At 45.3% G+C, this 27,331-nt stretch overlaps 1 protein-coding gene across 4 annotated transcripts in view; it reads right to left on the bottom strand.

The window, feature by feature from the left end:
• The window catches only part of ARID4B (AT-rich interaction domain 4B), a 35,660-nt gene extending 8,711 nt beyond the window's left edge, over positions 1-26,949 (bottom strand). Inside the window, exons 1-21 of one of the 4 annotated variants that reach the window (XM_061568672.1) lie at positions 26,416-26,949; positions 21,155-21,206; positions 20,099-20,209; positions 18,357-18,422; positions 17,207-17,297; positions 16,529-16,608; positions 16,284-16,375; positions 13,715-13,862; positions 13,001-13,080; positions 12,802-12,878; positions 11,389-11,531; positions 10,690-10,765; positions 9,911-10,005; positions 8,507-8,604; positions 7,122-7,686; positions 5,655-6,379; positions 4,516-4,686; positions 3,666-3,750; positions 3,275-3,494; positions 2,836-2,895; positions 330-2,288 (exon numbers count right to left, since the gene is read on the bottom strand). In XM_061568672.1, the coding sequence (XP_061424656.1) occupies positions 330-2,288; positions 2,836-2,895; positions 3,275-3,494; positions 3,666-3,750; positions 4,516-4,686; positions 5,655-6,379; positions 7,122-7,686; positions 8,507-8,604; positions 9,911-10,005; positions 10,690-10,765; positions 11,389-11,531; positions 12,802-12,878; positions 13,001-13,080; positions 13,715-13,862; positions 16,284-16,375; positions 16,529-16,608; positions 17,207-17,297; positions 18,357-18,422; positions 20,099-20,209; positions 21,155-21,160 (4,948 nt within the window). In that variant the 5' untranslated portion in view covers positions 21,161-21,206; positions 26,416-26,949. Of the gene's footprint in view, positions 1-329; positions 2,289-2,835; positions 2,896-3,274; positions 3,495-3,665; positions 3,751-4,515; positions 4,687-5,654; positions 6,380-7,121; positions 7,687-8,506; positions 8,605-9,910; positions 10,006-10,689; positions 10,766-11,388; positions 11,532-12,801; positions 12,879-13,000; positions 13,081-13,714; positions 13,863-16,283; positions 16,376-16,528; positions 16,609-17,206; positions 17,298-18,356; positions 18,423-20,098; positions 20,210-21,154; positions 23,760-26,415 lie in introns of those variants that run through there. The other 3 variants (XM_061568674.1, XM_061568675.1, XM_061568673.1) reach the window with 3 other exon arrangements.
• Positions 26,950-27,331: the final 382 nt, after the last annotated feature.

The raw sequence follows: 27,331 nt of genomic DNA, 5'->3' as shown, positions 1-27,331 counted from the left end.
ACTAAATGAAAATGGGCACGAGAAGGAATATCTGACAGGGGAGACTGGCGATGGAATAGCAGCCAACGGAGAGAACATAGCCCCAGAGGACAGCCACCATGGAGATAAAGTGATGAGATCAGTTCACGTGCAGATAGTGAGATGGGTTTCAGGCACCGCAGTACCATGAACGATGATGCTCCTATTGGGAGGCCTTCATTGCGGTGGCGGCGAAGCCATGGCTCATCGTGACGTGTATAAATAACTGGCAATTTTTTTTTTACACGAAATCTATCACAACTCAAAACACATACAACACTGCCCCCCCCTTGGAGTCTCCATCCTCTCACCTCTCTGTGGTGGCTCTGGCTCGGGAGTGTTGCTCGAGCTGGAGCTGGCACCGGTCACGTCGCGTCGCCCGTACGACGTGCCCATCGTCGTCGTCGTCGTCGTCTCGCGTGCCGGCGGTGGCGGGGGGGACGCCTCCCGCGGGCGCCCCGCTGTCTCCGTTGCCGCCGCCACCACCACCACGGCTGCCGGGGACGCCACGGGAGATGGAGCCGTCGAGACAGCGACTGCGGGCACGACTGCGGGCACGGCTGCGCTTGCGTCAGCCGACGGGGATGTCTCCGCCTCGGCGCTGGTGAAGCCGCTGTCCTCCCGGACCTCCCAGTTCTGCTTACCGGCCTCTTGGTCATTCGTGGGACTCGAGTCTTCCTTCTCATTCTCGGCTGCGTCGCTGCGGCTCTCGGGTTCAGTGCCGCCGCTAGAGTTTTTGCTGTCTTCGTCAGTGGTCTGCTCTTGCTCGTCTGCGCAGGCGGAACTCGGAGCGCTTGTTTCATCCTGTGCCGCGATTAAGGGCTCGTCGGATTTCCGAGTCCCCGCGCTCTCAGATACACCGTCGACGCTTTCTTTGACGTCTACAGCGTCTTCGATTTGAGCCTCGGGTTCGTGAGCGTTGGTGGAGGACGACTCCGTAACCATCACGCCGGGCGTGTCCACCTCCGTGGTGACCTTGTCGTCCGCCCGGGGTTCATCCACGCTGTCCTTCTCGTCGCCAACGACATCTAGGGGTGAGTCCTGGCCAGCCGAGAGGCCCAGCACGCCGCACTGAGGCAGCGACACAAACACACGCTTCTTCGGCGGGGAGCTTCCCCGCACGTGAGCAGGAGAAACCGGCAACGACGGGCAAGCGGCGTCCGCGCCCACGCCACTCTCTTCCCCCGCCTGCTTCTCCTCGGCGCACGCTTTCTTCACGCAGGACAGCGAGGTCACTTGCTTCGCCTGTGCCGTTTGGTCGGCTGCCTTGGCGCCGCCGCCTGCCTTGTTGAGTTTCGGAGGGCTCTCGTCCACTCCCGATTCTGGCGGCTTCTCCGGCCCGACATCACTCGGATCGGAGACATTTTCCCTTTCCTCCTCCAAGAGCGGCATCTTGGCATCTTCACTTGGAATGCTGTTGCGGTTCACTTTCTCATCGTCCAGGTTAGCCCCTCGAGGTTTCTTGACGGGGTTTTTGGCAACTGTGCTTTGATCCGTTTTCCTTTTCCCCCTCCTTTCCTCCTTTGGAGTCTTCTTCTGAACGGCCTCCTCTTTACACGGAGCTCGCTCATCTTCGCTGTCCCGCTTGTCGTCCAAAATGTCAGAAAACTCCTCGCGGCACAGCAGCTTCGATTCCAAATCCTCTTCTTTTTCACATTTGGCTGCCGCAACCTCAGATTCAGTTTCTTCTTGACCCTTGGCAGACACGACCTGGGCCGACGTTTCAGTGAGCGCGACGCTGTTCTCGTCCTCCGTGAGGGACGGAGCATCAGGGGCATCATCAATGTCAAGAGCCCTTACGTCACTTTCTTCCTCCGCCTTCTCCTGCACCTTTTCCGGCACCTTCTCTTCCTGTGTTTCGCTCTCTGCCTCGACCTCAACTTCGTTTTTCACAGCCGGCTCGTCAGACGGATCGGCTTTCTCCACGACCTCCGTCGGCTCAGCCTCGGAGCAGGCGCAGTTCAAGGCCGGGACTTGCGTGCGCACCTCGGCGGTAATCACCTCCTCCTCGTCCTCATCATCGTCATCCTCCTCCTCCTCCTCTGTGCGATTGGCGTTCGCGCTCTCGGCGCTCGACCCCCGGGCGTCCGTCGCGGCGGTGCCGGCTTCGCTGGAGGCCGCGCTGGCGCCATCCTCGGCGTAGCGGGCTCTGTGGGGGCCGCCCTCCGAGGGCCCACGGGAGCTGCGGCTTCCGCCGCCATCCTGCGACACTGAGCCAGTCGTGGAATAATCCTCCTCCGTCTCGCTGTCATCCATGGAGCTCCCCGAGTCTGGGCACGCACGACAATGTTCATCGCAGACACATTCCCATGTTCATATTCCATGCCTTCACTACTGGCACATGCTGAGCAACGGATATATGTACGTTGAACTTCTTTCACGCCGTACGTAACCAACCGTGCTAATCGGAGGTGTGTGGTATACATTCCACACGAGTGTAAATTAAGGTTTATGACAATCAAATGTGGTTTGGTTTCAAAGCTTGTAAAACATGCACCAGAAATTTATTTATTTTCTTAATAAATAAAAAATCATGACATATAGGAGAGATTAACTCATCCATTTTCTTTTCACCATGGCCTATGACCGACTGCCCCTCTCTTTTAAATAAATATGCCCATCTCTTCTGTACAGTATCTTGAGATGTGGTCACGTTTAGATGATATTTAAAATGATATCGTCATATATCCCTTATCTCCAAAGTGTTGGATTAGAGGCGAGCGACATCATTACCCTGGGATATTAAAGAGCAGACACACATTTTGCTCATGATCAGGGAAAAAAGAATGACATTCAATTAAGAAAATAAGTACTCACCATTTGAGCCTTTCTCTGATTCTGTAGCGGTTTGACGTCCACGATGCCTCCTCAAATGTCCTGCAAAACATTGTTTATTAAACAAGGGAGAAAAATCGTGCGTACGCATGGCTTCTGTAACGATGTTCAACGCAAGTAATTCGCAAAAAATAACAGTCGTGCTCGTGCGACATTTGTATGCCGCAATGAGACAACATGGCTCGGAGGGCAGCTCTGCTTGGGGGAGCACGGGCCACGCAACTTTGTGAATTGTCTCATTCATACCGCATCACCGTCACAGATGGACATAGAGACAGACGGACACTATAGCTCACGTAACAACACTCTTAACCTTCTGTTGCAAAGCATTTAAGAATAAATATTGATAAAATGCCCGCATTTGAAATGTAAAATATTTCTAAGCGACGCACAATTTTTCTCACGTTCCCAATTGTCTTACCTTCCGACGTATCACTGGGCGAGTCCCACGTTGGCGTGCTGCGAGTGCTTCGGGCACTGCCACGGCCGCCACTGCCCAGGGTCCTCGAGGGGGTCCTCGTGACACCGGACCCCGGCACGCGATTGGCTGCGTGTAAAGGAGGGCGTCCGCGGCGTGCCGGCGTGAGGGCCTTTTCTTCTTGCTTTTCGCCCCCCTTCTCTTCCTCCTTGTCATGCTTGTGCTGCGGATAACGTAAACAAGCGGGCATCAAATCGCGCGTGTTTTTTGTTGTTACTTTTAAGAAAAAATATCCACAAATAGAAGGCAAAATAACAGGAAATTAAAGTTACGTCTTAAAATGTCTATTATAATTGAACAGAAACCGGGGCAGGAAAGTTGTGTAAAATCTCACCTTTATTTTCTTTTTATGTTTTATTTTGGGAACATTCTTATCAATGGGCCGAATAATCCTGTCGGCCCTAATCCACTCGTCATACCTGTTAAAATCAGCCAAGAGGTAAAAAAAAGCACTCCAAAAAATAACAATGACACTCGATGTTAAATTCAGGTATAAAATAGTCAACCTTTAAAACTTCATCTCAAAACACAAATTTGCGTGTAAATTACGTGACATGGCAAAGTGAAAAAAAGTGACATGCAAGCTTGCGCAAAAGGATCACCCAAAGTTTAAAGACTAACGAATGGGGCAAGTGCTGCTGGGCATTGGCATACAAGGGGGGTGTGGTGGGTAATGGTCAGCACCCCCACTCCCCCCCAATGATGATGTTTTCACACTGCAAAAGATGAAGATGACCTCGGGGAGGCTCAGGACAGATTTAGTTATCTTTTGCCATTATTGACCCAGGTAGCTGGGATCACAGAACAGTGTGCTTCACCATTGCTCGACTACTTCTGGCATACTTACACACGCACATATATACACACACTCAGGTGCACAAAGGAACACAAATATTTACCCACACACAGACACGTCCATGTATTGGCACACACCTAAGCCTGCACATACACACCGACATGCCCCCACACACGCACACACCCACCTGCACGCACATATGGATGCGCAATTGCACAAGACAAAGAGCAAGTGCTATTAGCGAGCAGCTTTTTAGGCCAACACAGCACACAAGAGGGTGGTGTGGCTAAAACCATGCCCAGCACACACACACACATGCACACACATCCACCCACACATCCACCCACACACATCAACCCAGAGGCGCACACTTGCAAGCCGCACATACCTGCTATTCCAGCCAAAGTAGTGCACAAGGTAGATGATTTCCCCGGCCTCGACGCCACGTTTGCGGATGCTCGCCTCGTACACCTTGAGCGTTTTGCCGCGGCCGTACTTCACCTGGAGCCGCGTGCCCAGCGGGTAGCCCTCCAGATCGTCCGCTCCATCCGAGTCCCTGCTACAACGACAACCAGCGGGCTCTAACGACCCCAGCCAAACCAGGACCATGCCACCTATCATTCCACCTATCAAGCCACCTATCATGCCACCCATCACCGACAAGCTAACATGCCACCTTTGACGCTGTCTCACTAGGGTAGCAGGGTCTGCAAATGTCGTCCGTTTCCCTCCCTCGATGCTTGGGTGATAACAGTGTGCATTCCCCTCTCTCTCTCTACTCGCACTGTCCAAACATGCACTTATGTGCACTCCCGTATTTTCTCTCAAGGTTTATGGCTTTGTAACTTGCATACGGCAGCGACCTATTCATTTCCGTAATTATATTGCAACATAAGAAAATAAAGATTTGAAATATTGGGCTTGGAGTCCTCAGACTGCCTCAGTCCATCATCTTACACAGCTTGAAAGCAATATTATGTTTGTAGTCCTGGCAATACACAAAGGAGGTATATTTATTTTATTTATTTTCACATCATACTCCTTCATTGTCGGGTTGATGGCCAACATTGGCAAAACACGTCTTTCTCATATCACTTTTCTGTCAATAACAAATTACGGTTTGCAATCTTCAAGCCGATAAAGGTGTGGTATAAAATTAAAGGGGTCCACAGATGGCGCAATCGTTAATGCACTGCACTGTGAATTTTAGCAACCGGAGCTCAATCCATGGCTACGGCTAATATCAGTGGTGAGTGATATCTGAACCAGTCCTGGGCTCCCATCCTATGAACCAAGCCGCACAATTTTCGTACAGAGATTAACCACAACGTGGTTTATGACGTTGCTGATGACGATGACTGGTGGCAATGCCAATAACTACCATGACAGCAATGATGATGCAGACAGTGGTGATGATGATGGGGACAGTGACGATTCTGAAGATGATAAACGTGAAAGGTGATGATGGTAATGATTGTGCCGTGGCGATGGTGGTGGTGGTGGTGGACATGACGGAGAAGCACTCACTTCTCATCGCCTTGCTCATCAGTGTCCACCCTGTGGTGCACCGCACGCATCGACGGCACCCCCGGGGCGTCAGATTCCCCGCTCCGCTCCGACATCTCGTCTCCGTCGTCATCCTCCATGTCATCGTCGGCCTCGTCGTCATCCTCTTCGCGGTCCTCATCGTCCGGGACGTCCACAGCCTCGGCAGCGACGGCGGTCGCCGCGATGCTGCTGGCGTTTCTGCCGTCGCCACTGCCGCCGCCGCCGCTGTTGGCACCACCCTCCGATCCCGCCCACCGCTCCTCCGTCATTTCCACGTTCGGTTTAACGTCTCTCGGTGTGCCTTTGTTCTCTTCCGTCTCGCACGTCTCTGTTGTCTCGGTCGTCTGGGTGGTCTCGGTTGTCTCGGTCGTCTGGGTGGTCTCGGTTGTCTCGGTCGTCTGGGTGGTCTCGGTTGTCTCGGTCGTCTGGGTGGTCTCGGTTGTCCCGGTCGTCTGGGTGGTCTCGGTCGTCTCGGTCGTCTGGGTGGTCTCGGTCGTCTCGGTCGTCTGGGTCGTGTCGGTCGTGTCGGCCGTCTCGGCCGTCTCGGCCGTCTCGGCCGTCTCGGCCGTCTCGGCCGTCTCGGCCGTCTCGGCCGTCTCGGCCGTCTCGGTCGTCTCGGCCGTCTCGGCCGTCTCGGCCGTCTCGGCCGTCTCGGTCGGTTTCGGCAGGCCCGGAGAGGGAATTCGGCCACTCCGACGGCGTCCCTGTGAGCAAATCGGGCGCAACACACGCTTCAACATGCACGAGCACAATCCTGCGTGTATATCTGAGAAGGCACAGATGCACGTACAGACACAGCAAGAGCGTAATTGTACAGCGTGCATGCGGAAATGTACTGCCCTTTTTTCAATCCATTGCTGGATGAGGTCTCCCCCGACCGTGCGGGGCACGGGGGTTATTTGACCATACTTCACCAAGCTCGTTAGTGTGGCGTGAAGGCGGGGAGCATAGATGTGGAAGCACAGAAGTACAGTACAATAGATTTTTTGCCCTGCCCTCCGCTACCCAATAGGTAGCCCCACGGCAGCCTATGACAACCGCCAATCCGAGCACTATCCTAGGCTAAACCATGGTTAGCTTTCCAAGGTCTGATAAGATACGGCCCATTCCATTTGGTCACGACGATTTGGTAATAGGCCAAACATATGGAACAAATAATAAGAGGTCCTTAAAATGCATCGGGGAAATGTGTACGAAAATCTATGCACCTCAATGCCCCGACATTAATTAGCATGTTTTTAAAAAGTAAAAAAATGCATCCCACAAATTGATGTCACCATACTGAAGCTGACCATGGCCCTTTTTAGGAAGAGACAACATTAATGCACGGAATGTAGGCATACAAAATATTACTTAAAACCTAGAGGAGAGCCGATTGAGCCCCGAAAAAACCTCTTGCACGAGAATCACTAGATGGCAAAAATTACATCTGTAATAATCACTCACCCGCAGAGGCGTCGCATTAAACTCCGCTCTGGCGACCAGCCTGCCGGTCGCAACGTTGGTATCGCTCTCGCTGCGGGACGCCTCCTCTGCCACGGACGTCTCCATCCTCTCATCGTTCTCCTCCACCTCCACGAGCTTCTCCTCCATTTCCTCCATCGGCGCCGCTGCCGCCACCACCGCCGCCACGATCTGACCGTCGGGCTCCTCCTTGATGCCCGACTCTTCCTCCTTCTTGTCGCTTTCTTCTTCGACTGCGGCCGCGTTGACAACATCCATCTCCTCCTCCTCCTTTTTCTCCGTGCCTTCGTCGCTGCACTCTTCCTCGGAGGCAACAGCGGCAGGAGAAGCCTTGGTCCTCCTCCTCGTCATCGTCGCCTCTCTCTTGTCGGACATTGGGGCCTCGTCTGCCGCCGATGGCTCCTCGGGGTCGGGCTGAGGTGCGGGCGCCTCCCTCCTCCTCCCTGTGCGCCGTCCGACTTGCCGGCCCTCGGCCTCCATCGCGTACTCCACGCTCCGGAAGCGGATGCGGACCGAGCGGCAGTACTCCTCAAAGCCGAAGAGGTACCTGCGACCGCAATCGATCAGAGGAACGGGGCCAGTCAAAAAAAAAAATGGAGGGAATCTCCCAAGAAATTAGTCTTTTCTTACATGTAGCGCCCACATATAGATGTTACCTGGCAATCTAGCTACGCATGTTACCACTGTTATTTTGCTGAAGTCGATTCAGATACCACTCGACATGCAACTTCAACCATGGAATGAGGGAAAATTTGCTCGGGCTACCAGTTAATTTAATTCATTTTTTTATTTAATTATGACAATTTATGTTGGCCTAAAGAACAAGAGGTACGAGAATTGTTACATGCATCTCTAAAAATGAAATCCACGTCCGTGGGCGTGCAGCGCACAGCGTTAACTTGCAAGCTGCTCATCTCCTGCAGTGTAAGTCTACCAATGCACAGGTATGTGAGCACACACACATTTACGCTCCGAGGCAACCATACCCAGCGTGAATTACAGCTACGATGGGGAACCTTTTCCATGCCAAGAGCTGAATATTATGTTGAACTTCTTTCGCACCATACGTAACCGAATATGCCGGCCCACGCATTAAAGACAGACCTCTGTCACATCTGTCACTCCAAGTGGCTAAGTGTGCTAAAAATAGAAACACAGGTAAAAAAACATTCCCCTCCAGTACCTGATAAATGCAACCAAGATGATTGCAGCGATTGATAAAAGCAATCGTTTGAGGGCCGTTTCCAAGTGGTAGGCTTTATATGGCCGTGGGTCCATACGCCACAAAGTCAACAGGCTCCCAACCCCCGACTTAAGAGGCTGCAATTGCACTCACACTGTTATTACAGACAGCGTAGGTCACTCACTTCCTGTAGGTGCTCTTGATGTTGTGTGAAGCAGCAGAGTTTAACACTGGGACCCCCAGCTCTTTGTACACCTGCTTCCACGTGGTCCCACTCTTTATCTGTAGAGGGACCCACACACACGAAGGCACCTTTTCAAAACTGTCCTAAATCCAGTCTAGGATAAACTCCGTTCATATAATCACGCACATTTAGCCATGACCTGATCGACAGCAGCTGCAGAGGATACAGGCACAAAGCCATTCAGAATGGTTACTTAATCATCGAATGGTGTTATCCATTGAATAACATCCAACTTCAAACACTGAACACCAAATTAAGGTAATTGGGCCACGGTTTTAGTTTTTTTGTTATTGCAATTAATTATTTATTTTACATGAGGCAGGAGTTTTAATAGTAATAAAATAATAACGTTCATCCCTGTCAATATTCTGCGGCATGTTAGCTTTGCCATGCCTTGTCGGCCATGGGGGATGTTTGGCCATAATTCACCACGCTGGACAGCACGTGTTAGGGAAGGGCAGCAGTGGCAGGGGAGCCAACACCGGTTCAGATATCATTCGAACGCAATGACGGTGGTTTAGAGCTGGTGGATAACCTCAGTGCATCACCACGTGAGCAATGAGCATTGACCAAGTGGCTTAGACAGACGAGGGTATGGATCTGTAAAAAAGAACCATGAAGTGGATTAAACCCTATAACACTTGAGAGCTTACGAGGAATAACTAATGCGTGCGTAGCAAGGCTGACAATGATGCATACAAACAGAATTATAGCCAATGCTCAATTATCCATGGTAATGGGGTTGGGAAATGGTGGCCCAGATAAAACAAATAAAAGATAATGCTAAAAATATGTAAATAATATAATTAAAACATACTTACTTAATGTTACATACACGTACATCTAAAAACATAGACTATGCCATGTTCTTATTCCTTCATAAAGTAAGCGGTTTACTTGCTGACATATTTGTGGTCACATGGGCACCAAGTCAGTGACCCCTTATTTATATTTTCAGAAGCATGGTTGTTCCACAACCCGAATAATCCACCGACGGAAACCGAGGGTTCGGTAAGATAAAGTCCTTGCAATTTCTTACTCACATTAAAGCTAGCTGTCGGGCGTCAAATAGAGGCAGCTCTACATGGTATTTGGCCTACTCTTCCAGGCTAGCCAGACGTCTCGGAAGAAGTGGGATTACCCACCTCTTCTGCCCACTGACTAACTCCGGCGTGCCCATTTATACCGGCTGGGTAGACTGAGCCGGGGGACATTTTAATAAACTTGCACAGTTGTTTAATCTGCCGCGCCAGGAGATGGAATCGAACAGTCGATCTCCGAATCGCAAGTCCAGATGTACGAATCGTGGCACTGTGGTTCGGCTGCCTGCCAGTGTAAACTCACGCCGGTAGATCCTCCTCTCTTCTGCACCAGCCTGTACAGCTTGAACAGGTTGAGTCTCCTATAGCAGAGCACTGGGGGCCTGTTGATGGGAGTCCCTACAGCACACACATGGAACCTCCGGTCAAAACCAGCCAAGACGATAACAATGACGCAAACCCCATTGTCGAAAGATAATCATCAAATATAGAATGTGTATTTTGTTCAAGCAGGTGAGAACTCTAGCACCATCAAGTGGATGCAGAAGGTCACACGCAGCCATTTACATACAAAGCATACAAATTGGAAGCATGAATGATTATGCATGTGATTCGATGCCTATATTGATGTTAAGAATCAATGTTAAATCAACGCATTGTTACAGCACGAATGGCTAGACTGACATCTCAATAATCCAAATATCCTACAGTCCTTTTAAAAATTCCACTGCTGGATGAGAGCCTCCCCGATGCAGGGGTTGTTTTGTCATACTTCACCTCACTCGTTAGTGCGGGTTGAGGAAGGGAAGGGACCCAGAACCGGTTCAAACATCACTTACCACTGATGCTAGCCGTGGCCAGGAATCAAACTTAGGTCGCCGGATTCATAGCGCAGTGCGCGAAACACTGCGCCACCACTCCACCCTGTCTATTGGTTAAGAGTAGATCATTTTACTTAATAGTAACGACTACAAAGGATCGACAATAAAATATAAAATAACCTGTTTAAACACTTGGTGAAACGAACGGTCCTCACACTTATATGTGAACACATTCTAGATTGCAAGACAGCATTTCTATTACCTCTGTTCTCCATGAACTGATAGAGCTGCTGGAGAAAGTTATCCCTTTCTTCAGGATCAGACTCTTCATCGTCAGCCTTTAACAAGACAGAAATTCAACAACTCGTGTAATGACACACAACAAAACAAAAGCTATTGTCCCAAGCAAATTAGAAATCATTTGAATCAAGTGGTTTGTTTTGTAACAGTTATTTTTGTTAAGTTATTTTTGCGTTGTAAGCAAAGTCATAAAAAATGTGCTTTGAATATTTAGTGTATCTACCAAAACAAACACACTAAATCGATACAAAATCTTGGTGTATATCATACAGGCTTTGTGTAACGCTGGCAATGGCTATTCGTCGGATCAGCAAGGAGAGGTGGCACATGGCTATAATCCACCGCTTGTCAGACTTTTGAAGCTCCCCAACCCTACACCAGCGTGGTTGCCAGGAGAAGGGAAGTACCGCAAATGCATTCTTGGTTCTGTGCAGAACACAGTGTTGATCCCCTCGTATAGATGATTTCTCTCCGCACAGTTTAAACTTATTAATGAAACTGACCTTAAAGTCTACAGACTCAGAGGCGTTACTAAATAAAGAGCACGATTAAAGTATAGTTGAATCCGCCATAATCACGTGACCCAACAAAGTAGGCTTGCTTCTATCAACAAGGAGGAGGAGACTGCGGATGTGACTGAATGAGGCAAATGGTCTTTCACCTCTTCTTCCTCCTCATGCTCCACCGTCTGCTCATCACCTCCAATTTCACTGCCCGAGTCATCCTGGTGGACTGAGCTGAGATCCTTCTTCCAGGAGGCAGGAGATTCCTTGCCCTCCAAGAAGCCCAGGGCATCTTCAAAGGCTGTGAAAACCATAAACACCACAAAACAGATGCAAGAAATGCTATCGTTACAAATGGCAATCACTGGTCAACACACTTTTCTGGCATAAGGTATTCCAACGGGTGTAAGGTAATTTCGGGGTGCTGATTCCAAATCTGGCATCAGTTTTTGTCTATCACATCAGGTTTTTGAGATATCAAATATTGCAATTTCAATAAAAACTGCAAAAGAAAAATATTAAATAAATGTGGATATCTACATAAAATGATATTATAAACACACTATCCTAAAAATACAGCACCATATTTTAACACTAAAGCAGTCACTGACTCGCAACAACTTGCAATCATAAGTGACAGAGTTAATTTCTGGTAAAATCAATGAAAATGGGGTATGCCGATAGCATAAAATGAGATGTGATAGAGTAAATCTGAGATCAGATTTGGAATCAGCACCCTGAAATTAGTCTAAAACAGCTGCAAAAGTCCAGGCCAGAAAAAAATGTCTTTTTTTTGTTGACCAGTTTTATGAGCTGGCATACCCAATAACATCTACACATTGGTGTGCTACGTGTGGTAAAATTACTGGGTTTCCAATAACATATTGTTTATTTAAATAAGAGTCTATACATCTTTTGTATATTGTTGAATAAAAATAAAGCAGTCAATAATCACAAGACGAATAAGATACACGTGATCGATTCTATCCGAATACATGTTTATTTAGGAGACTACTCTAAACAAAATATATGGATCACAGTCCATGAAGCCATCAGTGGCTATTTTGAAAATGGCAAGGGCTACTCAACTTATTTAAATTCCCAGAAATACATTTTTATTCATGGAAACCCAGTGAAATATTATTTGGAGATTTTTTGTTTATTCCAGATTTAAACCGTTTTTCATTCATTTTAACTAGGTCGTAGTCCAATCATAGCAAACATTTTTTAGCGTGACTAAACATTGGGCCCGAGAAATACTGGAAGAGTGAGCACATACCACTAAATTTAGAGAAAAATGAAAATTGCATTGCATACCTTCGCGTAAACATAAACAACGTGGTGCAGATCTAGCCTATTTACAATATTTACCTTACAACTTGTGAACCACCTACAGGTGAGATGAAGTGTTCAATTATTTCCACAGCCAATTTTATTCATGTTTAAGACTTAAAACAACAAAGCTGGAACCAAAATAAGTGGGACAGTTGAGGCTAAAGTGGCTTAATAAGAAATACAAAATATATATATATATATACTTGACCTTGGCATTAATTAAAGCTGTCACTCACCCTGCTTCAATGCAGCTTCTGGCTTTGGGAAGGACTCCCTGTCCATTACGCGGATGTCCTTCCGTGCCACGCAGTGACTGCACAAAAGACCAAATGGCATAGTAAATTGGCGCGGTCTTTTGAACCCTAACCCAAACAGGAATCTTCAGAACGAGTGGGTTTGCAAAAGGAACCAACGAAAAGTCAAACAACGGCTTACAAAGTTCCGTCCTTGAAAGATCGAACCAAGCACTGGTCTCTTCTCACTGTGACTTCATCGTTGCAGTCAGGGGACACGACCTATCATGCACAAAGAAAAATGTAGTCATTTAGTTAAAAAAATACACCAATTGAAGGATGATACACTGCATCGCTGTGCTTCCCTCTATAAAAATACACAATAAATAATAACCCTCCGACAACACCAAGGAGCTACATTGTAATATTTGCTTAAGACTGCCAACTTGTGGCAAAAACTGGAACGTGTGAAAACCATTTCCTGAAACTTACTTGTAGATTAGGATTTTCCACGTGTTTGTCTTTTTTCAAAATTGTATTGCAATTATGCCACTGGTGTCATGTTATGAGACGGAAGATATCCTTTTGAAATGGTCGTGGAGCAGTGCATCCCCATGTGCTTAGAGAATGCACTGCAAGAGGTAGCATTACAGGACTACTGTCTGAGATCCCTTCAAGTGACCTCTTATTCACACACTGTGGGCGATGCACTTTCCTGAACATTCTGCTGCAGTCACGTTTTATCCCATCAAAGTAAAACCAAATGTTTTATTTATAAATGATCACAGATGGTGTGGGGGAGACCTTCATCCAAAAGCGGATTGACAAAGGAAGGTACAATTTATGTATTACATTCATCAAGAAACTGTTGCAATAAGTTCCAAAATATTTCGAATGACTGCCAGTAGAAACTGACCAGGGCGGGGAACAGCGGGTAGCCCTTCCTCTTGTCGTCTGCGCTACTCTCCACACACACCACGTGTCCCACTGTGCCGTCGTCGGCCACAACTCGCTCCGCCTCGTCTTCCTCGCTCCACTCTGCCACCTCCTTCTCATCTCCGGCACTGCACACGCACGCACACCAACACGCACGAACTAAACTTCGTGCGCACGCTTCAATCGAGCCTCTGCACAAACACCAACTGAAAGCACGAAGGACCAAACCTGCGCACGAGTGAAGAACCAGGCGTGCGCATGACAAAGAGTACGCATGATGGCACGCACACCGTACCCTGCGGCGACACCTGCCTTAGCCCAACCTTTGGCCACAATTCCTTCAAACACCAATTCCCATGCCAATTCCCAACGTGCCAGTGAACAGCGATAGTTTTTTTCCTCTCTCTCTTATTATACGTAAACATTAGCAATGTTCATCTTGTGTGGGCAGCCTCGCAAGCAGATGGCGATAACGGATATGCTTTTAGATGGACGTGCCACTGCTTTGCTGGATAAAATGCTCGTGTGCAATTTTTAACTAAAAATGCTGCCTGCGGGCCATGTTTGAAACAAAATCAGAATCTTTAACCATCCTGGAGGAATCCGATGAGCTATGAACCTCTTTTACACATATGTCCAGTCAGGGCGGGTCAGGAAATTGCATCAACAAACAATATAAAAACCCATCGGAGTCCGAAGTATAGGAAAGGTAAGCAAGTCACTAAATATAAAGCATATAAGTACAAATTGCAAAAATACATTAATGCCTGACCATTTTTCAAACACTGAAGTAAACAGTGCAGTGGTTATTTGTGGTTGAGAGCACTCAACTGGCTTTTATACAGTAGCAATTGAAAATAACATTATTATAAAAAAATTTATAAAATTCTCATGCAATGCAATGCAATCACGAAATAAATCAATGTAGATTCCCCCCCCCCACCTCAGTTAATATACACTGAGATGTGCAACTTAGTATTGCAAAAAAAGAGAGTGAGGCTGTCCAAAGAGCTACAACAGCAAGAGCTATTGTTGTGTAATAAAGCACCCACAGCAGAATGAGTCTTATTTCATTTACATATGGGTATATGAAAGTCGTATTCATGTCCTTGGTAAGAAAAAACCTTCCCATCCCTGGCCTATTGGATAAAACCCTACCTGGTATCAACCAACCGTGAAGGGCATTATGCTAAGTTAGGCATCTACCGTGGAGTGAGCCATGAAGGCGCTACAACAATTTTCTACAACAATCTATTGTGTGCCAATGCAAGGGTCCAATTCTGTCAATATCTTGCCAAGGGCAATTTGGTGATGTATTCTCCCCAAGAAGGCTCAATGCTCATGTGAATGAGCTGCATGTACAGCACTTCTAAGTCAATGCAATGAATGTAAACACAAATTTAATATGATGAGCAGTACTTTGATAAACAAAAGTTGAATTAGCATTGCTGAATGCTGTACATCTATTTTAACAAAACGAAATTTGCATTTCGTTTCATGCCACGCTTTGCAAGCACATTTATTAAACATTTGGACAGACTTGTTATTTAATGTGGTGGTATACTGAATCATTAAACACACAGGATCAAAAAAATCAATGCTCTTCAGGCTGTTTCAAAAGCAATGAGAGACAGTTACATCACAAGCAGAATGCTCTACTACCAGACACTAAGATTGAAGTACACAACTAGTGTTGTGCACTGAATTACGAGTGGACCCTCACATGGCCATTTGATCTATTCATATCTGCCAATTACAGACTCTTGCCATATTGGTATAACTTCTTTATCCACTTCGCTCACATCTTACATGACCTGTGGATGCATGAAGATCGTTCAGCAGACTGCTGATGCTAACGGTACTGGAACCATGCACTGCTGTACTTATAAGGGCACACACAAATCATTCATGTAGTCTGCATGGGCTGTTGTGGCAAGTGCTGTTGGCGATATGAAAAAAAACACAAGTGCTCACCTCTTTACAATGTTATTTTACTTTGTTGTGAGATAGACAATTATCGTGTGCCCACAATTTGCAAGCTAATATAGTACTAGCATTTAAAAAAGTTAACTCATTCGAATAAAAGTCTGTTTTACAATGCGTTTTTACTGGAGTAAAGTAAACAAATCTAAGTGCATTTATTATTATGAATTCATTATTAACACTGCCCCTGCAATGGAGGAATAGAAAAACTACAGTAACTCTCTCCCTGAAGCCCTGTTGTAGCTAGCAGACCTTGACAATGGCATTTAGCTCCCTGAACGCATTGCCATCATACGCAAGGACTGCCTATTAAATTCAAAATTCAATAACAGGCTAACATTTCCAGCAAATCCCCCATCTTCAGAGCAGAGCCAGAGGACAGAAAGATCTTCTCACATCCATTTAGATCTCGCAAGTTAAACTGGTGACACCCAGAGTAAACTGGAACCGTTTAAAAGAAATTTGACAAATGACCAGTTTTAAATTGACACAGTTTTACATGAGTAGACACCCAGTAGCATGCGCACACCCTGGGGGTTAGCAACGGAGCACTGTGCACTACTTACGTCAGACCCGACCTCCTGCCCTTAACGGATTTTCTTCCAAGGACTGGCGTACCAAAGTGCTCCGGATGTGTCAGCGGGAGTTGGTCCAAGCTCTGCAGTGCCAAGCACAACGCAATGGGGTGGTGGGAGAGAGAAAAAAAAATGTTGGTGCGCACTTTTAGTAACCGTACCACTGTCAAACGCAATTGGCTACGCGTCGAAAAAAAACAACAACGGAGTGGCGACAGACGAGCGCAAGCTCCTACCTCGCTCTTGGCAAAGTGCCGCTCTCCTTTGAGTCGCAAGGAAGATCGTCGCAGCACAGTTTCGTCGCCATCGTCAAAAACTGGGACAATACAGAAGAGGAGGGGTTGGTGAGTAAGCAGCAGTTGGAGTGCCAACACTCGGGATGTAATTATTCTACAAGCTCTCAATGAAAATCGTGCGTTATGCTCTTGACACGTGCGTTATAATCGTCATTGTAAGAATGTCTTGTTTACGTGCAATTTGGAGTGCTTTTAATAATTGTTCTTTGGGCCAAGTGGTGGATAACATAGCCGACAAGGAAAAGACTCATCAATAAGACGAACTGCCCTCGGCTAATAATTATTTACAGCCTTTGCTAATTCCCTTCATTCAACAGTGACGTGGTGGCTCAGAGCGCTCATCACCTGGGTTCGAATCCAGGGAGCCGATTCTTATTCAAATGGTTCCTAAAATGTAGTGAGTTAACGGTCTCCGTCAAGTCCCCAAATCATTGTATAAAATATCATCGCATTTCAATCAGTTTGGCACTTTCTGGCTTAATTCCAGATCTGAGAATTAAAAAAAAACACAAGTATGAATGTATTGCTCATCTCACAATCATAATATAATTGGGGATAAAGACAAATAAACTATGACAAAATAATCAAGATATGCGTGCAACTGCATGACATCCTCACCAACTGTGTACCAGCTTGCGTCTGTCAGCTTGCTAATCATGCCCTCCTGCAGAGTTCCATCTGACATCCTGATTTCCACTGCAGCGCCGATCTGGACGGATCAGGAGGAACAGGACACACGACTTAAAGTCAGTTACGTATTGCGTACGTACATGAACCGCATCTAGGTCAGGTGGGGTGACCATCCATGTGCTCTCCAGCTATTAAGAACAACACGATCGCATTTCTCCACATCTGTCTCTCACCACAAAGTCCAGGTTCATACTGCATCGAATGCATGTACCATATGTGTGAACACATGCCTATGCAGAGATAAAATGCCCAGGTACACATCTAATTATCAATGTACGTGTGCACATGTACAACCCTTTTGTTAATCTGCTGCTGGCAGACAGCCAGCCCGAGCCCTGCAGTCCATGGGGGTTGTCCGACCATATTTCACCACACTGCCTTACGTGGGCTACTAAAGGTGAGAACAAATGTAGTAGCATAGTACAATACAACAATGCATTGTTACTTCAATGCCCTCTGCTGCCACAATGTAACCCCACAGCAGCATATAATATCCCGTTGTTTTTTTTGTCAGATGGTCGAAGGCTCACTGTGCGAAACAATGTGTCCAGGGCCGTGAAGTGATATTAGGAGAGTGTGTGTATTAAAAATGTTTTTAAATGATTTCATTATATCCCATCAAAACTTTAAAAGCTCACTATAAAAGTGTGAACTTGCACTCGGCAAATTCAAAGCGGGTTGAATTAGCAGCTGAATGTGTGTAAGTGGGTTCAAGTTAAGTTATTTTTCAATAAACGAGTCCATTTTGCAAATGCCCTGGGGCATCAGCCTGCCAGTAGGGGGCAATGATTGCAATTTTATAATTAAAAACATTCAGATCCTGACACCAGCACACAATGGCCCACTCTTGTGAATCATGTTAGGAGATCTCTAATATTCACAACGAAGCAGAACGGCGCAGAGTATTATTGTGGTTGTTACGCCGGTAGTGATAATATAATCAGGCTTGGCCGCTGGATTAAAACCGCGAACCCCTACAACAGGCGGGGAAAGTGCTCCCGCTCGGCCAGGTCACCACCCTGTACGTGCGTGTGTCCGTACGTATGTGTGTGCGCGTGCGTTATATCGAGGGACCAACCCGGAGGCATCCTTTGATCTGGTCGTCCTGCACAACGTGAGATGAGGAGTCTTGCTTGAACAGGACCTGGCAAAAAGTCACACGAAAACGAGACTCAATAACGGCGCACGGCTTAGCAGCCTGCAGAAAAGCAGTAGAGTAACAATGGTGACTTGACACTTCCTTCTTTTGAGATAAGCATGCAGACAATGCATCAGAGGTAACGGTCTCGCAATGTGGGCAGGCGCAAATGAGCTGCCATCAAAACAAAAGGATGGGAAATATGGAAAATTATATTTGACACTTTTTCACTCAATATTAATAAAGGAATTTTTTTACCTAAAATAAAATAAAAAATCATGACGTTTCGGACCCAACACAAGCTTCCGTCTTCAGGTGGAACCGTCACAGCACAAATGCTGTATCAATTAAAGAGAAATTTCAAGAGACCCGACCTTGTATATATACTGGTTGAGGGGGGAGGAGCCAGGGTAGGCCCCTGGATCAGAGTTTTTTTTTAATGGTAAGGTTGGTGCGGCTGCTGCTACTTTTATTACTTTTTTTTACCTACGTGACTTTACCGAAAAAACCTAAGAGTATGCAGTCACGAAAGCTTCAAATCTAGATGGATATTCTGCATACCAAAATCGTCATCCATAAATTATCTTCGTTCTCAAGTGAATATAAATACATTTGTAACAACCTTCCGAAAGACATTTAACGAATGAATGTCTACATGTCCTCCAGATGTCTTCTTAGATCATCAGTAAGGAAAGTGATTGCAATGGCTAACATTCTTTCAGAAAATATTTCCTGAATGACCAAAATACTTCCAGAAGCAATCAACAAGATAACAGAAAGGGTTCAGAAAATCGTCATGTATCTATCAACCATATTTTAGAACGAAAGGAAGAATCAATAAGTTATATAACAAATTAACCAATTGTAAAAGCATTCAAATGGCACATCTTACTCAAATGCATTATGCAGAACAATCATTGGCCCCCTACTGCAAAAACTTGACAGGACCCTCTGAAACAAGAAGCGAGACTTTCCTGGGCAAACAAGCATTATATAACGTGTACGTTATTAAAGCGGTTAAAGAGACAGCAAACAATGGATCAAAGAACACACACTTCATCATTTATATATGATACATAAATGCTGCTATATATCCAAGACAGCCTCAAACATTTTTTTTAAAGCATGTTTGCTGCATTAGGATTATTTGGCCAATTCGTATTTAGGGAGTATTTTGCACATGGGAGGAAATCAGAGCGCCTGGAGGAAATACAGGCACACAAGGAGGACAACATGCACAGATCCACAGAGATAGGTTCACAAGACCAGTTCATTAATCGCTCTGAGTGGTCGACCTACTGTGACCCACCAACCCTTGCCTCCAAAGCATTAAGACTACAGCAGTGTGCCACCTTCACTGTCATAGTATGCTACATCTCTACGTCCATTTTTACTGTGTACTAGGACCGCGTAATACAAGTACAAAACTATAGAGGTTTTTGGGTTAGATAAATGTGTAGTTAAACCCGCAACCACAAGACACAGCCAATTAGTAAGGTTTGTCACGTAAACAGAACACCCCAATTCGTTACTAGTTCAGCACAACAGTGTGTTGGTGCGTAAACCAACAACAATTCCAATGAGAGTACGATGTTTCGCCGGTAATTACAACCAGCCTCATCAGACGACAGCCAGAGACCGCCAAATATTAAACCATTATATACATAAATATATTGACTCACCTTTACTTTGACCAGCTTCTTTACACTTTTGATTTTGGCCTCGCAAAAGGCCCCCCGATACTTGGCACTCACATCTGTGCCCACCAGGAGGTAGGCAGGTTCATTCATTGTCTGTCATCACAAACAGAACAGTCACACAAAAAGCAATGCACCACAAAGAAAATTAAAAGATCACACAAAACCAAACTTTTTGCTTTCAAATTCGTTTTTTATGCTCTTGCTCACAAAACTTGTTGCGTAGAATTACCAAAATGCCATTCCATGTTCACAATCTCCGAATTAAGTGAACATGACGAGTGTCAATGTTAAGGCGCCATTTAAAACTGCACGGGAGCATGCTATAGTACTGGCCATTATGGAAACGTAACAATGGAAATATAAGTATTTTAAATATGTACTCATTTAGCGGAATAAAAATATATTAATCTCAGAAGCTTTTATTCCAGGAAGTAAATGTGTCATGTATTGATGAATAAAAAATGCATCTAAAATTTTGTGTGTATTTATGCAAATATTGTAAACATTATGTCTGTGTAAATACCATGCTGTTTAATATTTTTACAAAAACCAATAATCAGCAGCCTTTTGTCAATCCACTGCTCGATGAAGGCCGCCCCCTGCCTTCCCTCCTGCCACATGCCGAGCAACGTATGTATGTGTGTTCAACTTCTTTCGCCCCTTACACAGCTAACCGTGATAATCGGAGGTGTGTGTGAAGGACAACTAAACACAAAAAGCATTTATCAAGAAATGAGTTTTCAATTTAGAGACATCCCACTCGTATATTAAGCCAATCATTTTGTTAACATAAAACCTTCAATCTATCAGGTGCTTTTTCCATTAAATTATTGAAAATGTACAACACTCATTTAGCTATAGTCCTTAGGTTGTGAGCATGTACAGTGGACACTTTCCCAACACTGCAATGCTGGTGGTGTTACCAGCATATCCTCTTGTTTACACGGAATTTGCTGATTGGAACGACCCCTTTTGAACCAAGTGCAACTTGCTTTATGTGGGGAGCAGGTGACAAATGGAGAAATGCATTTAATTTACCTTCATGTCTTTGTGCCTGAAGGTCAGTTCATTTAAATATATATTCTTGTTCCTTTATGCAAAAATAAAAAAACGTGATTACAGACACACCTTATCATTCACTCTTACATTATCATGGCATAATAATTTTTCCAGGATCTCCCTGGCAATAGATAGCTGTTCTATTGGGTTTAATTATGATTCAGAGGGTTTTTTAATCTCTCTAAAAAAATAGTAAATATTTGTCATGTTACACACACAGTATGTAACACATTTGCCTAATGAAAACAAAGACTTGGTCAGAAGGAACAATGGAAAATGGCAAAGTTGTACGTGTGTGCAAGTGTGCAGATGACTACAAGAGTATGTTGCACACCATCTGCTGAGACCACACAACTCGTCACCCACAATGCTCAAATACACACACACTATGTGGACAATGTGCTGCCTGGCGTGATGGCAACCAGGGCTAAAGGAAGGCGCAGACAGGCTGCACCCAATTCTCTCCATGCTCAGAATCCCCATCACAATTTTTAACAATGCTGTTCACAGCCTCGGACAACTGCAGTGTCCCGTCCCCTGTTAAATACAACATTGCAGACGCAGCATATCCTGAAATAATTCACAGCCCTTTGTCAATCCACTGCTAGATGAAGAACTCTCCGTCATCGGAGGTTACTTAACCATACTTCACCATACTGGTCAGTGCAGGATGGTGAATGGGTGGGGCCAGAATTGGTTCAAATATAACTCGGTACTAATGTTAGCTGTGGCCAGGATTCAAACTTAGGCTACCGTGATCATAGCATAGTATACTACGCACTGTGCCATCACTCAGCATATCCTGTGCATTCAACATCGTAAAAGAAAAAAAAAAACTGTTGAGCTGATAATGCCTTCAAGGTCAACATTTTCTGCTCTCGGCTATTTAACGTGACACGGATTTTGTACTTGTACGAGCCATTGGCGTGCCACAAATGACTACATAACTGGCAGTGCTGTCTGGATGTTACAGGCAATAGCCAAAATACGTACCATCGGGCAATTTAAACTTGTAATATAAAAAGATGCTGCCTCTCAAAGAGCTCTTACCTACTTAAAATAAATTAACTCGAAACATCTACAAAAACAACTGATAAACATATGCTTTAAAATTGTCAATGCTCTCAACTCGAGAATTTCATTGACCGTTTTTGTGTAGTGCATTTTCTCATTTATACAGGACAGCCTCACTGAGACTCAATCATCTTTTTTTTCTTTGAGGTTCTTCTTTTGATCTTTGGCCTACTTATTCTTTAGTATGTTTTTACATGTGGCAGAAAACTCCAGCATCCACAGAAGCAGCCACTTTTACAGGAAAACCACTTGATCATTCAAATTCCTTCAACATAAGTCGAGCTGTATCATCATCACTAAAATTGCTCCTAAATCCCCAAAAGAAGATCATGCTATTTTCTTCAAATAAAACTCCACTTTAATTGCCTACACCTATTACGGATATCAGAAACAACATCAACGAACAGAGTGCTTCATATAAATGGGTTTATGGATTGATTTTAAAACTTACATTCCAATCCCATAATCAGCACATCTTAAAAGAAAATTAAAAATAGGGTTTTTATACAAAAACATTGTTTTCTCATTCCATTGCACCTGGAAATAGTTTAAAGCCGTAATTCTACAACTGCTTGGCTACTGCGACACTGCTTATAGATCAGCTACTAATGAAACACAAAACGGACTAACCCGCTTAAATAATTCTACTCTTTGATTTGCACTGGATGTACCATACAGGACCCACCATTGTGACCCCTACTCAAAATCCAATCTGACATCACGTGGTGCAAAAATAAATATACACTGGACCCTGTTCATCCATAAAATATTACTTTGCAAATCGGAACTATACTTAGCTAATTTATTAATCCCGTTGTCAAAGCCAAGAAACCTAAGACGTTCATTTATTTGCTTTTTAACCCCATGAACAAGAAACGTTGACAAAACCTTTTCCAATACAGCACCAACGTTTTGGAACAACCTTGTTTCTCCCTTAACATCGTAAATCTTCATTTAAAATATATCCTGAAGCAGAAGATTAGTGCTGGATACGACTGCATTTGCAAATGTTATTTGTAACTTTCAACCTTACTCATGTATCAACTCCCACTCACGACCAAAACCAGTATCGATAGTTAAATGTTGATGTGCAATTTTATTGCGGGGCTGTGTGTTGTCTTGGTGTGGTCTGGGACTGTTTTTGCTGTCGTTTTTCTGCCTTACCCAAACTTGCCAATTGTATGTAGGAACTTCTATCGCACCATACGTAGCACCCGTGCTAAGCGGAGTTGCGGGATTGGTGTACTTATGCAATTTGAACTTATATAATTTATTTTACGTGTTTATTTTTTGTGATTTGCATCAAATGTGAAAAAGAGCTTCATAGCTCATCGGATTTCTCCAGGATAAATAAAAGAGTTTAGCATGTAGGCTTTCGCGACCAATATTATATTGATAATAAAGATTTTTGGGTTAAATCGCGTAAATATAAACGTGTCGTAAGCCTCCACCACCCGATGATGCTGGATATAATTACCAGCAAAACGTCGTATTCAAATAGTAAATGTTGTGGATTTACTCTCCAACACACCGGTGGGCTGAAGTAGTAACTAATGGGCGCGTTGTTTACGTGACAACCAGTACTTGCTGTATCGGGTGGTGGAGGGTTACGACACATTTATACTTACGCGATCTAAACCAAAACCCTTTTTTAATCATCAAAGATTCTGATTAGTATACTCTTTGGTTCTTTCGGTAAAGTCACGTAGGAATAAAATAATTATTATTGCCAGCACCTACAATTGGGTACGATCAAATAGACTACAACCACAATATAATCTTAGTGAGCCATTATCAAGTAAAAGATGGATGGGTCTCCACACGGGATACCTACAACCAAGAACTACAAAAGCACATGTAACAAAAATAAGACGAACATTTTCTTTTGGCCGAATCATAGATTTATCCGACACATGTTCACTGCATACTAAAAGGCGACACACGCATTACGCAGCAGACGAATGAAATGTGAGCAGGGGAAAAGGGAGGATTCTAAATCCTGGATTACAAACGAGACGAGATCGAGAATAAAAAAATCGGACTCACAATTAAAATGGAAACATTTACAATGGCTTCAAGTGCACTTGAGCAGGAGTCGTTGATACAACTGATAAGTGGTGGAAGAGTGTTTTATACGGACTGTGCATGCACGATAATAACAATGCTTCGAAAAGCCACTATATGCACAGATACACCAAATTAAATACACAACATGCATTTTTTTCTAAATCAAGTGTTCCTGTGCCATTATGATCGATGCATGTGTTACCATAACATTGTGGGATGGTTATCTTCCACCCAATATGCTCCTCTACACTGTTGTACAATGTGTGAAACACTATGCAAGTGAAACATTACACTAAACGCAGGCTGTATGTAGCATACTGCAGTATGCTTTATACTTTAGGAGATTCACACAATGTCTCGCGTTCACGGACACGTCATCCTATGTTTGGTATATAAGCCCTGTTGGGTTAAACATTGACACTGTAACGCACTAATGCTATACATCGGTGAACTGACCGGTGCACTCATGGTCACAATACACAGTATCCTGTCCTGTGTATATTACAGTGCATACTATGTTGTAGTACGTGCTGCAATATCATCATCAGCCATGCTCAATCCACTGCTGAATGAGGCCTTCCCGAGCCGGTGCCATATCCTGATGCTGCAACACGCTCCTGGTACTCGAGCAAGCAACCGATTACCACGTGTCAATATCTAAACATCTTTTAGCTTTTGTTTATTTTGTAATCAGACATTGCGTGTGCATGCTGCGTCTCATTCTAACACCCCACGTGGCGCGTTGACCTGCATGCGTGTTCACTGCGATGCAAGACGTCAACGTGTGTCACATCACCGCAGGGATAGATAGTATCGACCATATATACAACTCCGGATTCATTTGACACACGAACATTGCACCGTACAAGTGCCGGGGACTTGGGAAGCGTGCAAGATTATTGCGCGGGCGACACGCAGAATCTCACGTATCTCACGTATGAGGAACGTGTCTGAACGTAGAGACTCACACACACACACACAGGTGGCCATTGTATCTGTGTGTAGGTTAAGATCGTGAACCGGCACTTGTGTGTACGGCCTCATCCTCCTGCAAACCTCTCACGTTCTTCTCTCTCCTCCAAACACACGTGGCGGCTGAGCGTCCACCGAATGCTCTCAAAGTGAACGAGTGCCGAGACTCGGCGAGGCTTTTTCCCCGTGTAAATAAAGGAACGTCACCCTTCTTATTACTACTACTAATACTACTACACGGCACTGTACACAGTACTTGCATTCACCACGTCCTTCCACCGACGTCTTGTGTGCAAAGCAAGCAGCGCACAACTGCTACGAAACGACCAAGATGGATGGATGTATACACCGTAATCATCTTGATTTTTTTCTTTTAAAAATACTTTAAATAATACCGTAGTGGTAGCAGGAGCAGCAACGGAGCAGCAATACAATAAAGATGAACATGCGATCACCTGAAATCCTTGACGATAAATTCCACAGCGATGCCAAACCACAGCGGAACAAACAATAACATCGACAAATCTGAAACATTGCCAACATCATCGGCCACGATCAATCAATCCGCTGCTGGATGAGGTCACAGCGTTGCTACACAAAAGACCAAACAATGCATGGCCATAGCAAAACCACTGCAGGGCAGATTTAATTATGAATGGATTAGGGAGGTGATGAGGACACAGAGATGAACGCACATGTTATACACTATCATAGCATTAAAGATATGTAACAGCAATGCAATTTATTAAAATGAGGAATCAGTGATGAATGAATGGGGTAGTGTGCTGGTCTATGCATGGTGATGTAAGGTATAACATAACACGATATAATCTTCATGGTTCTTTCGGTAAAGTCACGTAGAAGGGAAATAATGAAATAATAAAAATAATAATAAAATACTATTATTTCCCTTCTACGTGACTTTACCGAAAGAACCAAGAAGATGAATCCCTGCAGTCACGAAAGCTTTAAATCGAAACATACCACGATATTTTAAACTATAATAGCAACACGAAAATAACACATTGCAATGATAATTTGTAACAATGAATGGGTGGTGATGATGTTTATGAATGAACGAGTGTCTCGTGTGTGGTGACACATGTAGTAGCAGTAGTAATAATTACCCGTGGTCAGGCCATCCACTTCCCTGGCTCCATGCATACGGAGTGAACTTATCAGCGCTTAAAGAACATCACAACACGTTGTAATCGTGTTGTTATTATTATAAATAATTACATCCTTGTAACTAACGGGGGCGAACGACTCCTGCAAACGCTGCCGATTTAGAATCGCCGTTTAAAACTGAACCGATGACCATAACAAGGGAATTAAAACAATAAAAACTACGACTGATTGCGAAACAAACAAAAATGTTCAACACATTTCAGTCGAAACCGCTTCGTGGGCCGCGATTATTTAATTATTTACCGACCACCACCAGCGGCAGCAGCAGCGGGCTGCAACAATCGCGTTCGATTATGACTATTGCTAGTGAATTGGGCTTTCTTTGCACAACGTCGCCTTCGTAAATAAAACAACCCCCCCACGAAGCAAAGTCGTCAACACGCAAAACGTTCAAGCGGAGCGAGCGAGCGAGAGAGGGAGGGAGCCGAGTGGCAACACAGAAGAAGGCGGGAGGGGAGGCCGCGGGGCCACGGCGGCTCCCAGTAACTAACAACGGCGTGATGACAACACCACGCGCGTGACGTCACCCCCCAGACCACGCCCCTATGCCCCCCAGACCACGCCCATCCGCCCCCAGACCACGCCCCTCCGCCCCCAGACCACGCCTCTCCGCCCCCAGACCACGCCCCTCTGCCCCCAGACCACGCCCCTCTACCCCCAGACCACGCCCCTCTGCCCCCAGACCACGCCCCTCTGCCCCCAGACCACGCCCCTCCGCCCCCAGACCACGCCCCTCTGCCCCCAGACCACGCCCCTCTGTCCCCAGACCACGCCCCTCTACCCCCAGACCACGCCCCTTTACCCCCCACCCCGCCCCCTTTACCACCCGCCCCGCCCCTACTACCCCCACCAAGC

The sequence above is a fragment of the Lethenteron reissneri genome, chromosome 41, assembly GCF_015708825.2.
Source record: "Lethenteron reissneri isolate LAM-NWPU_2019-01 chromosome 41, ASM1570882v1, whole genome shotgun sequence".
NCBI classification, from domain to species: Eukaryota; Metazoa; Chordata; class Hyperoartia; order Petromyzontiformes; family Petromyzontidae; genus Lethenteron; species Lethenteron reissneri.
This window is presented reverse-complemented; position numbering and strand designations above follow the sequence as displayed.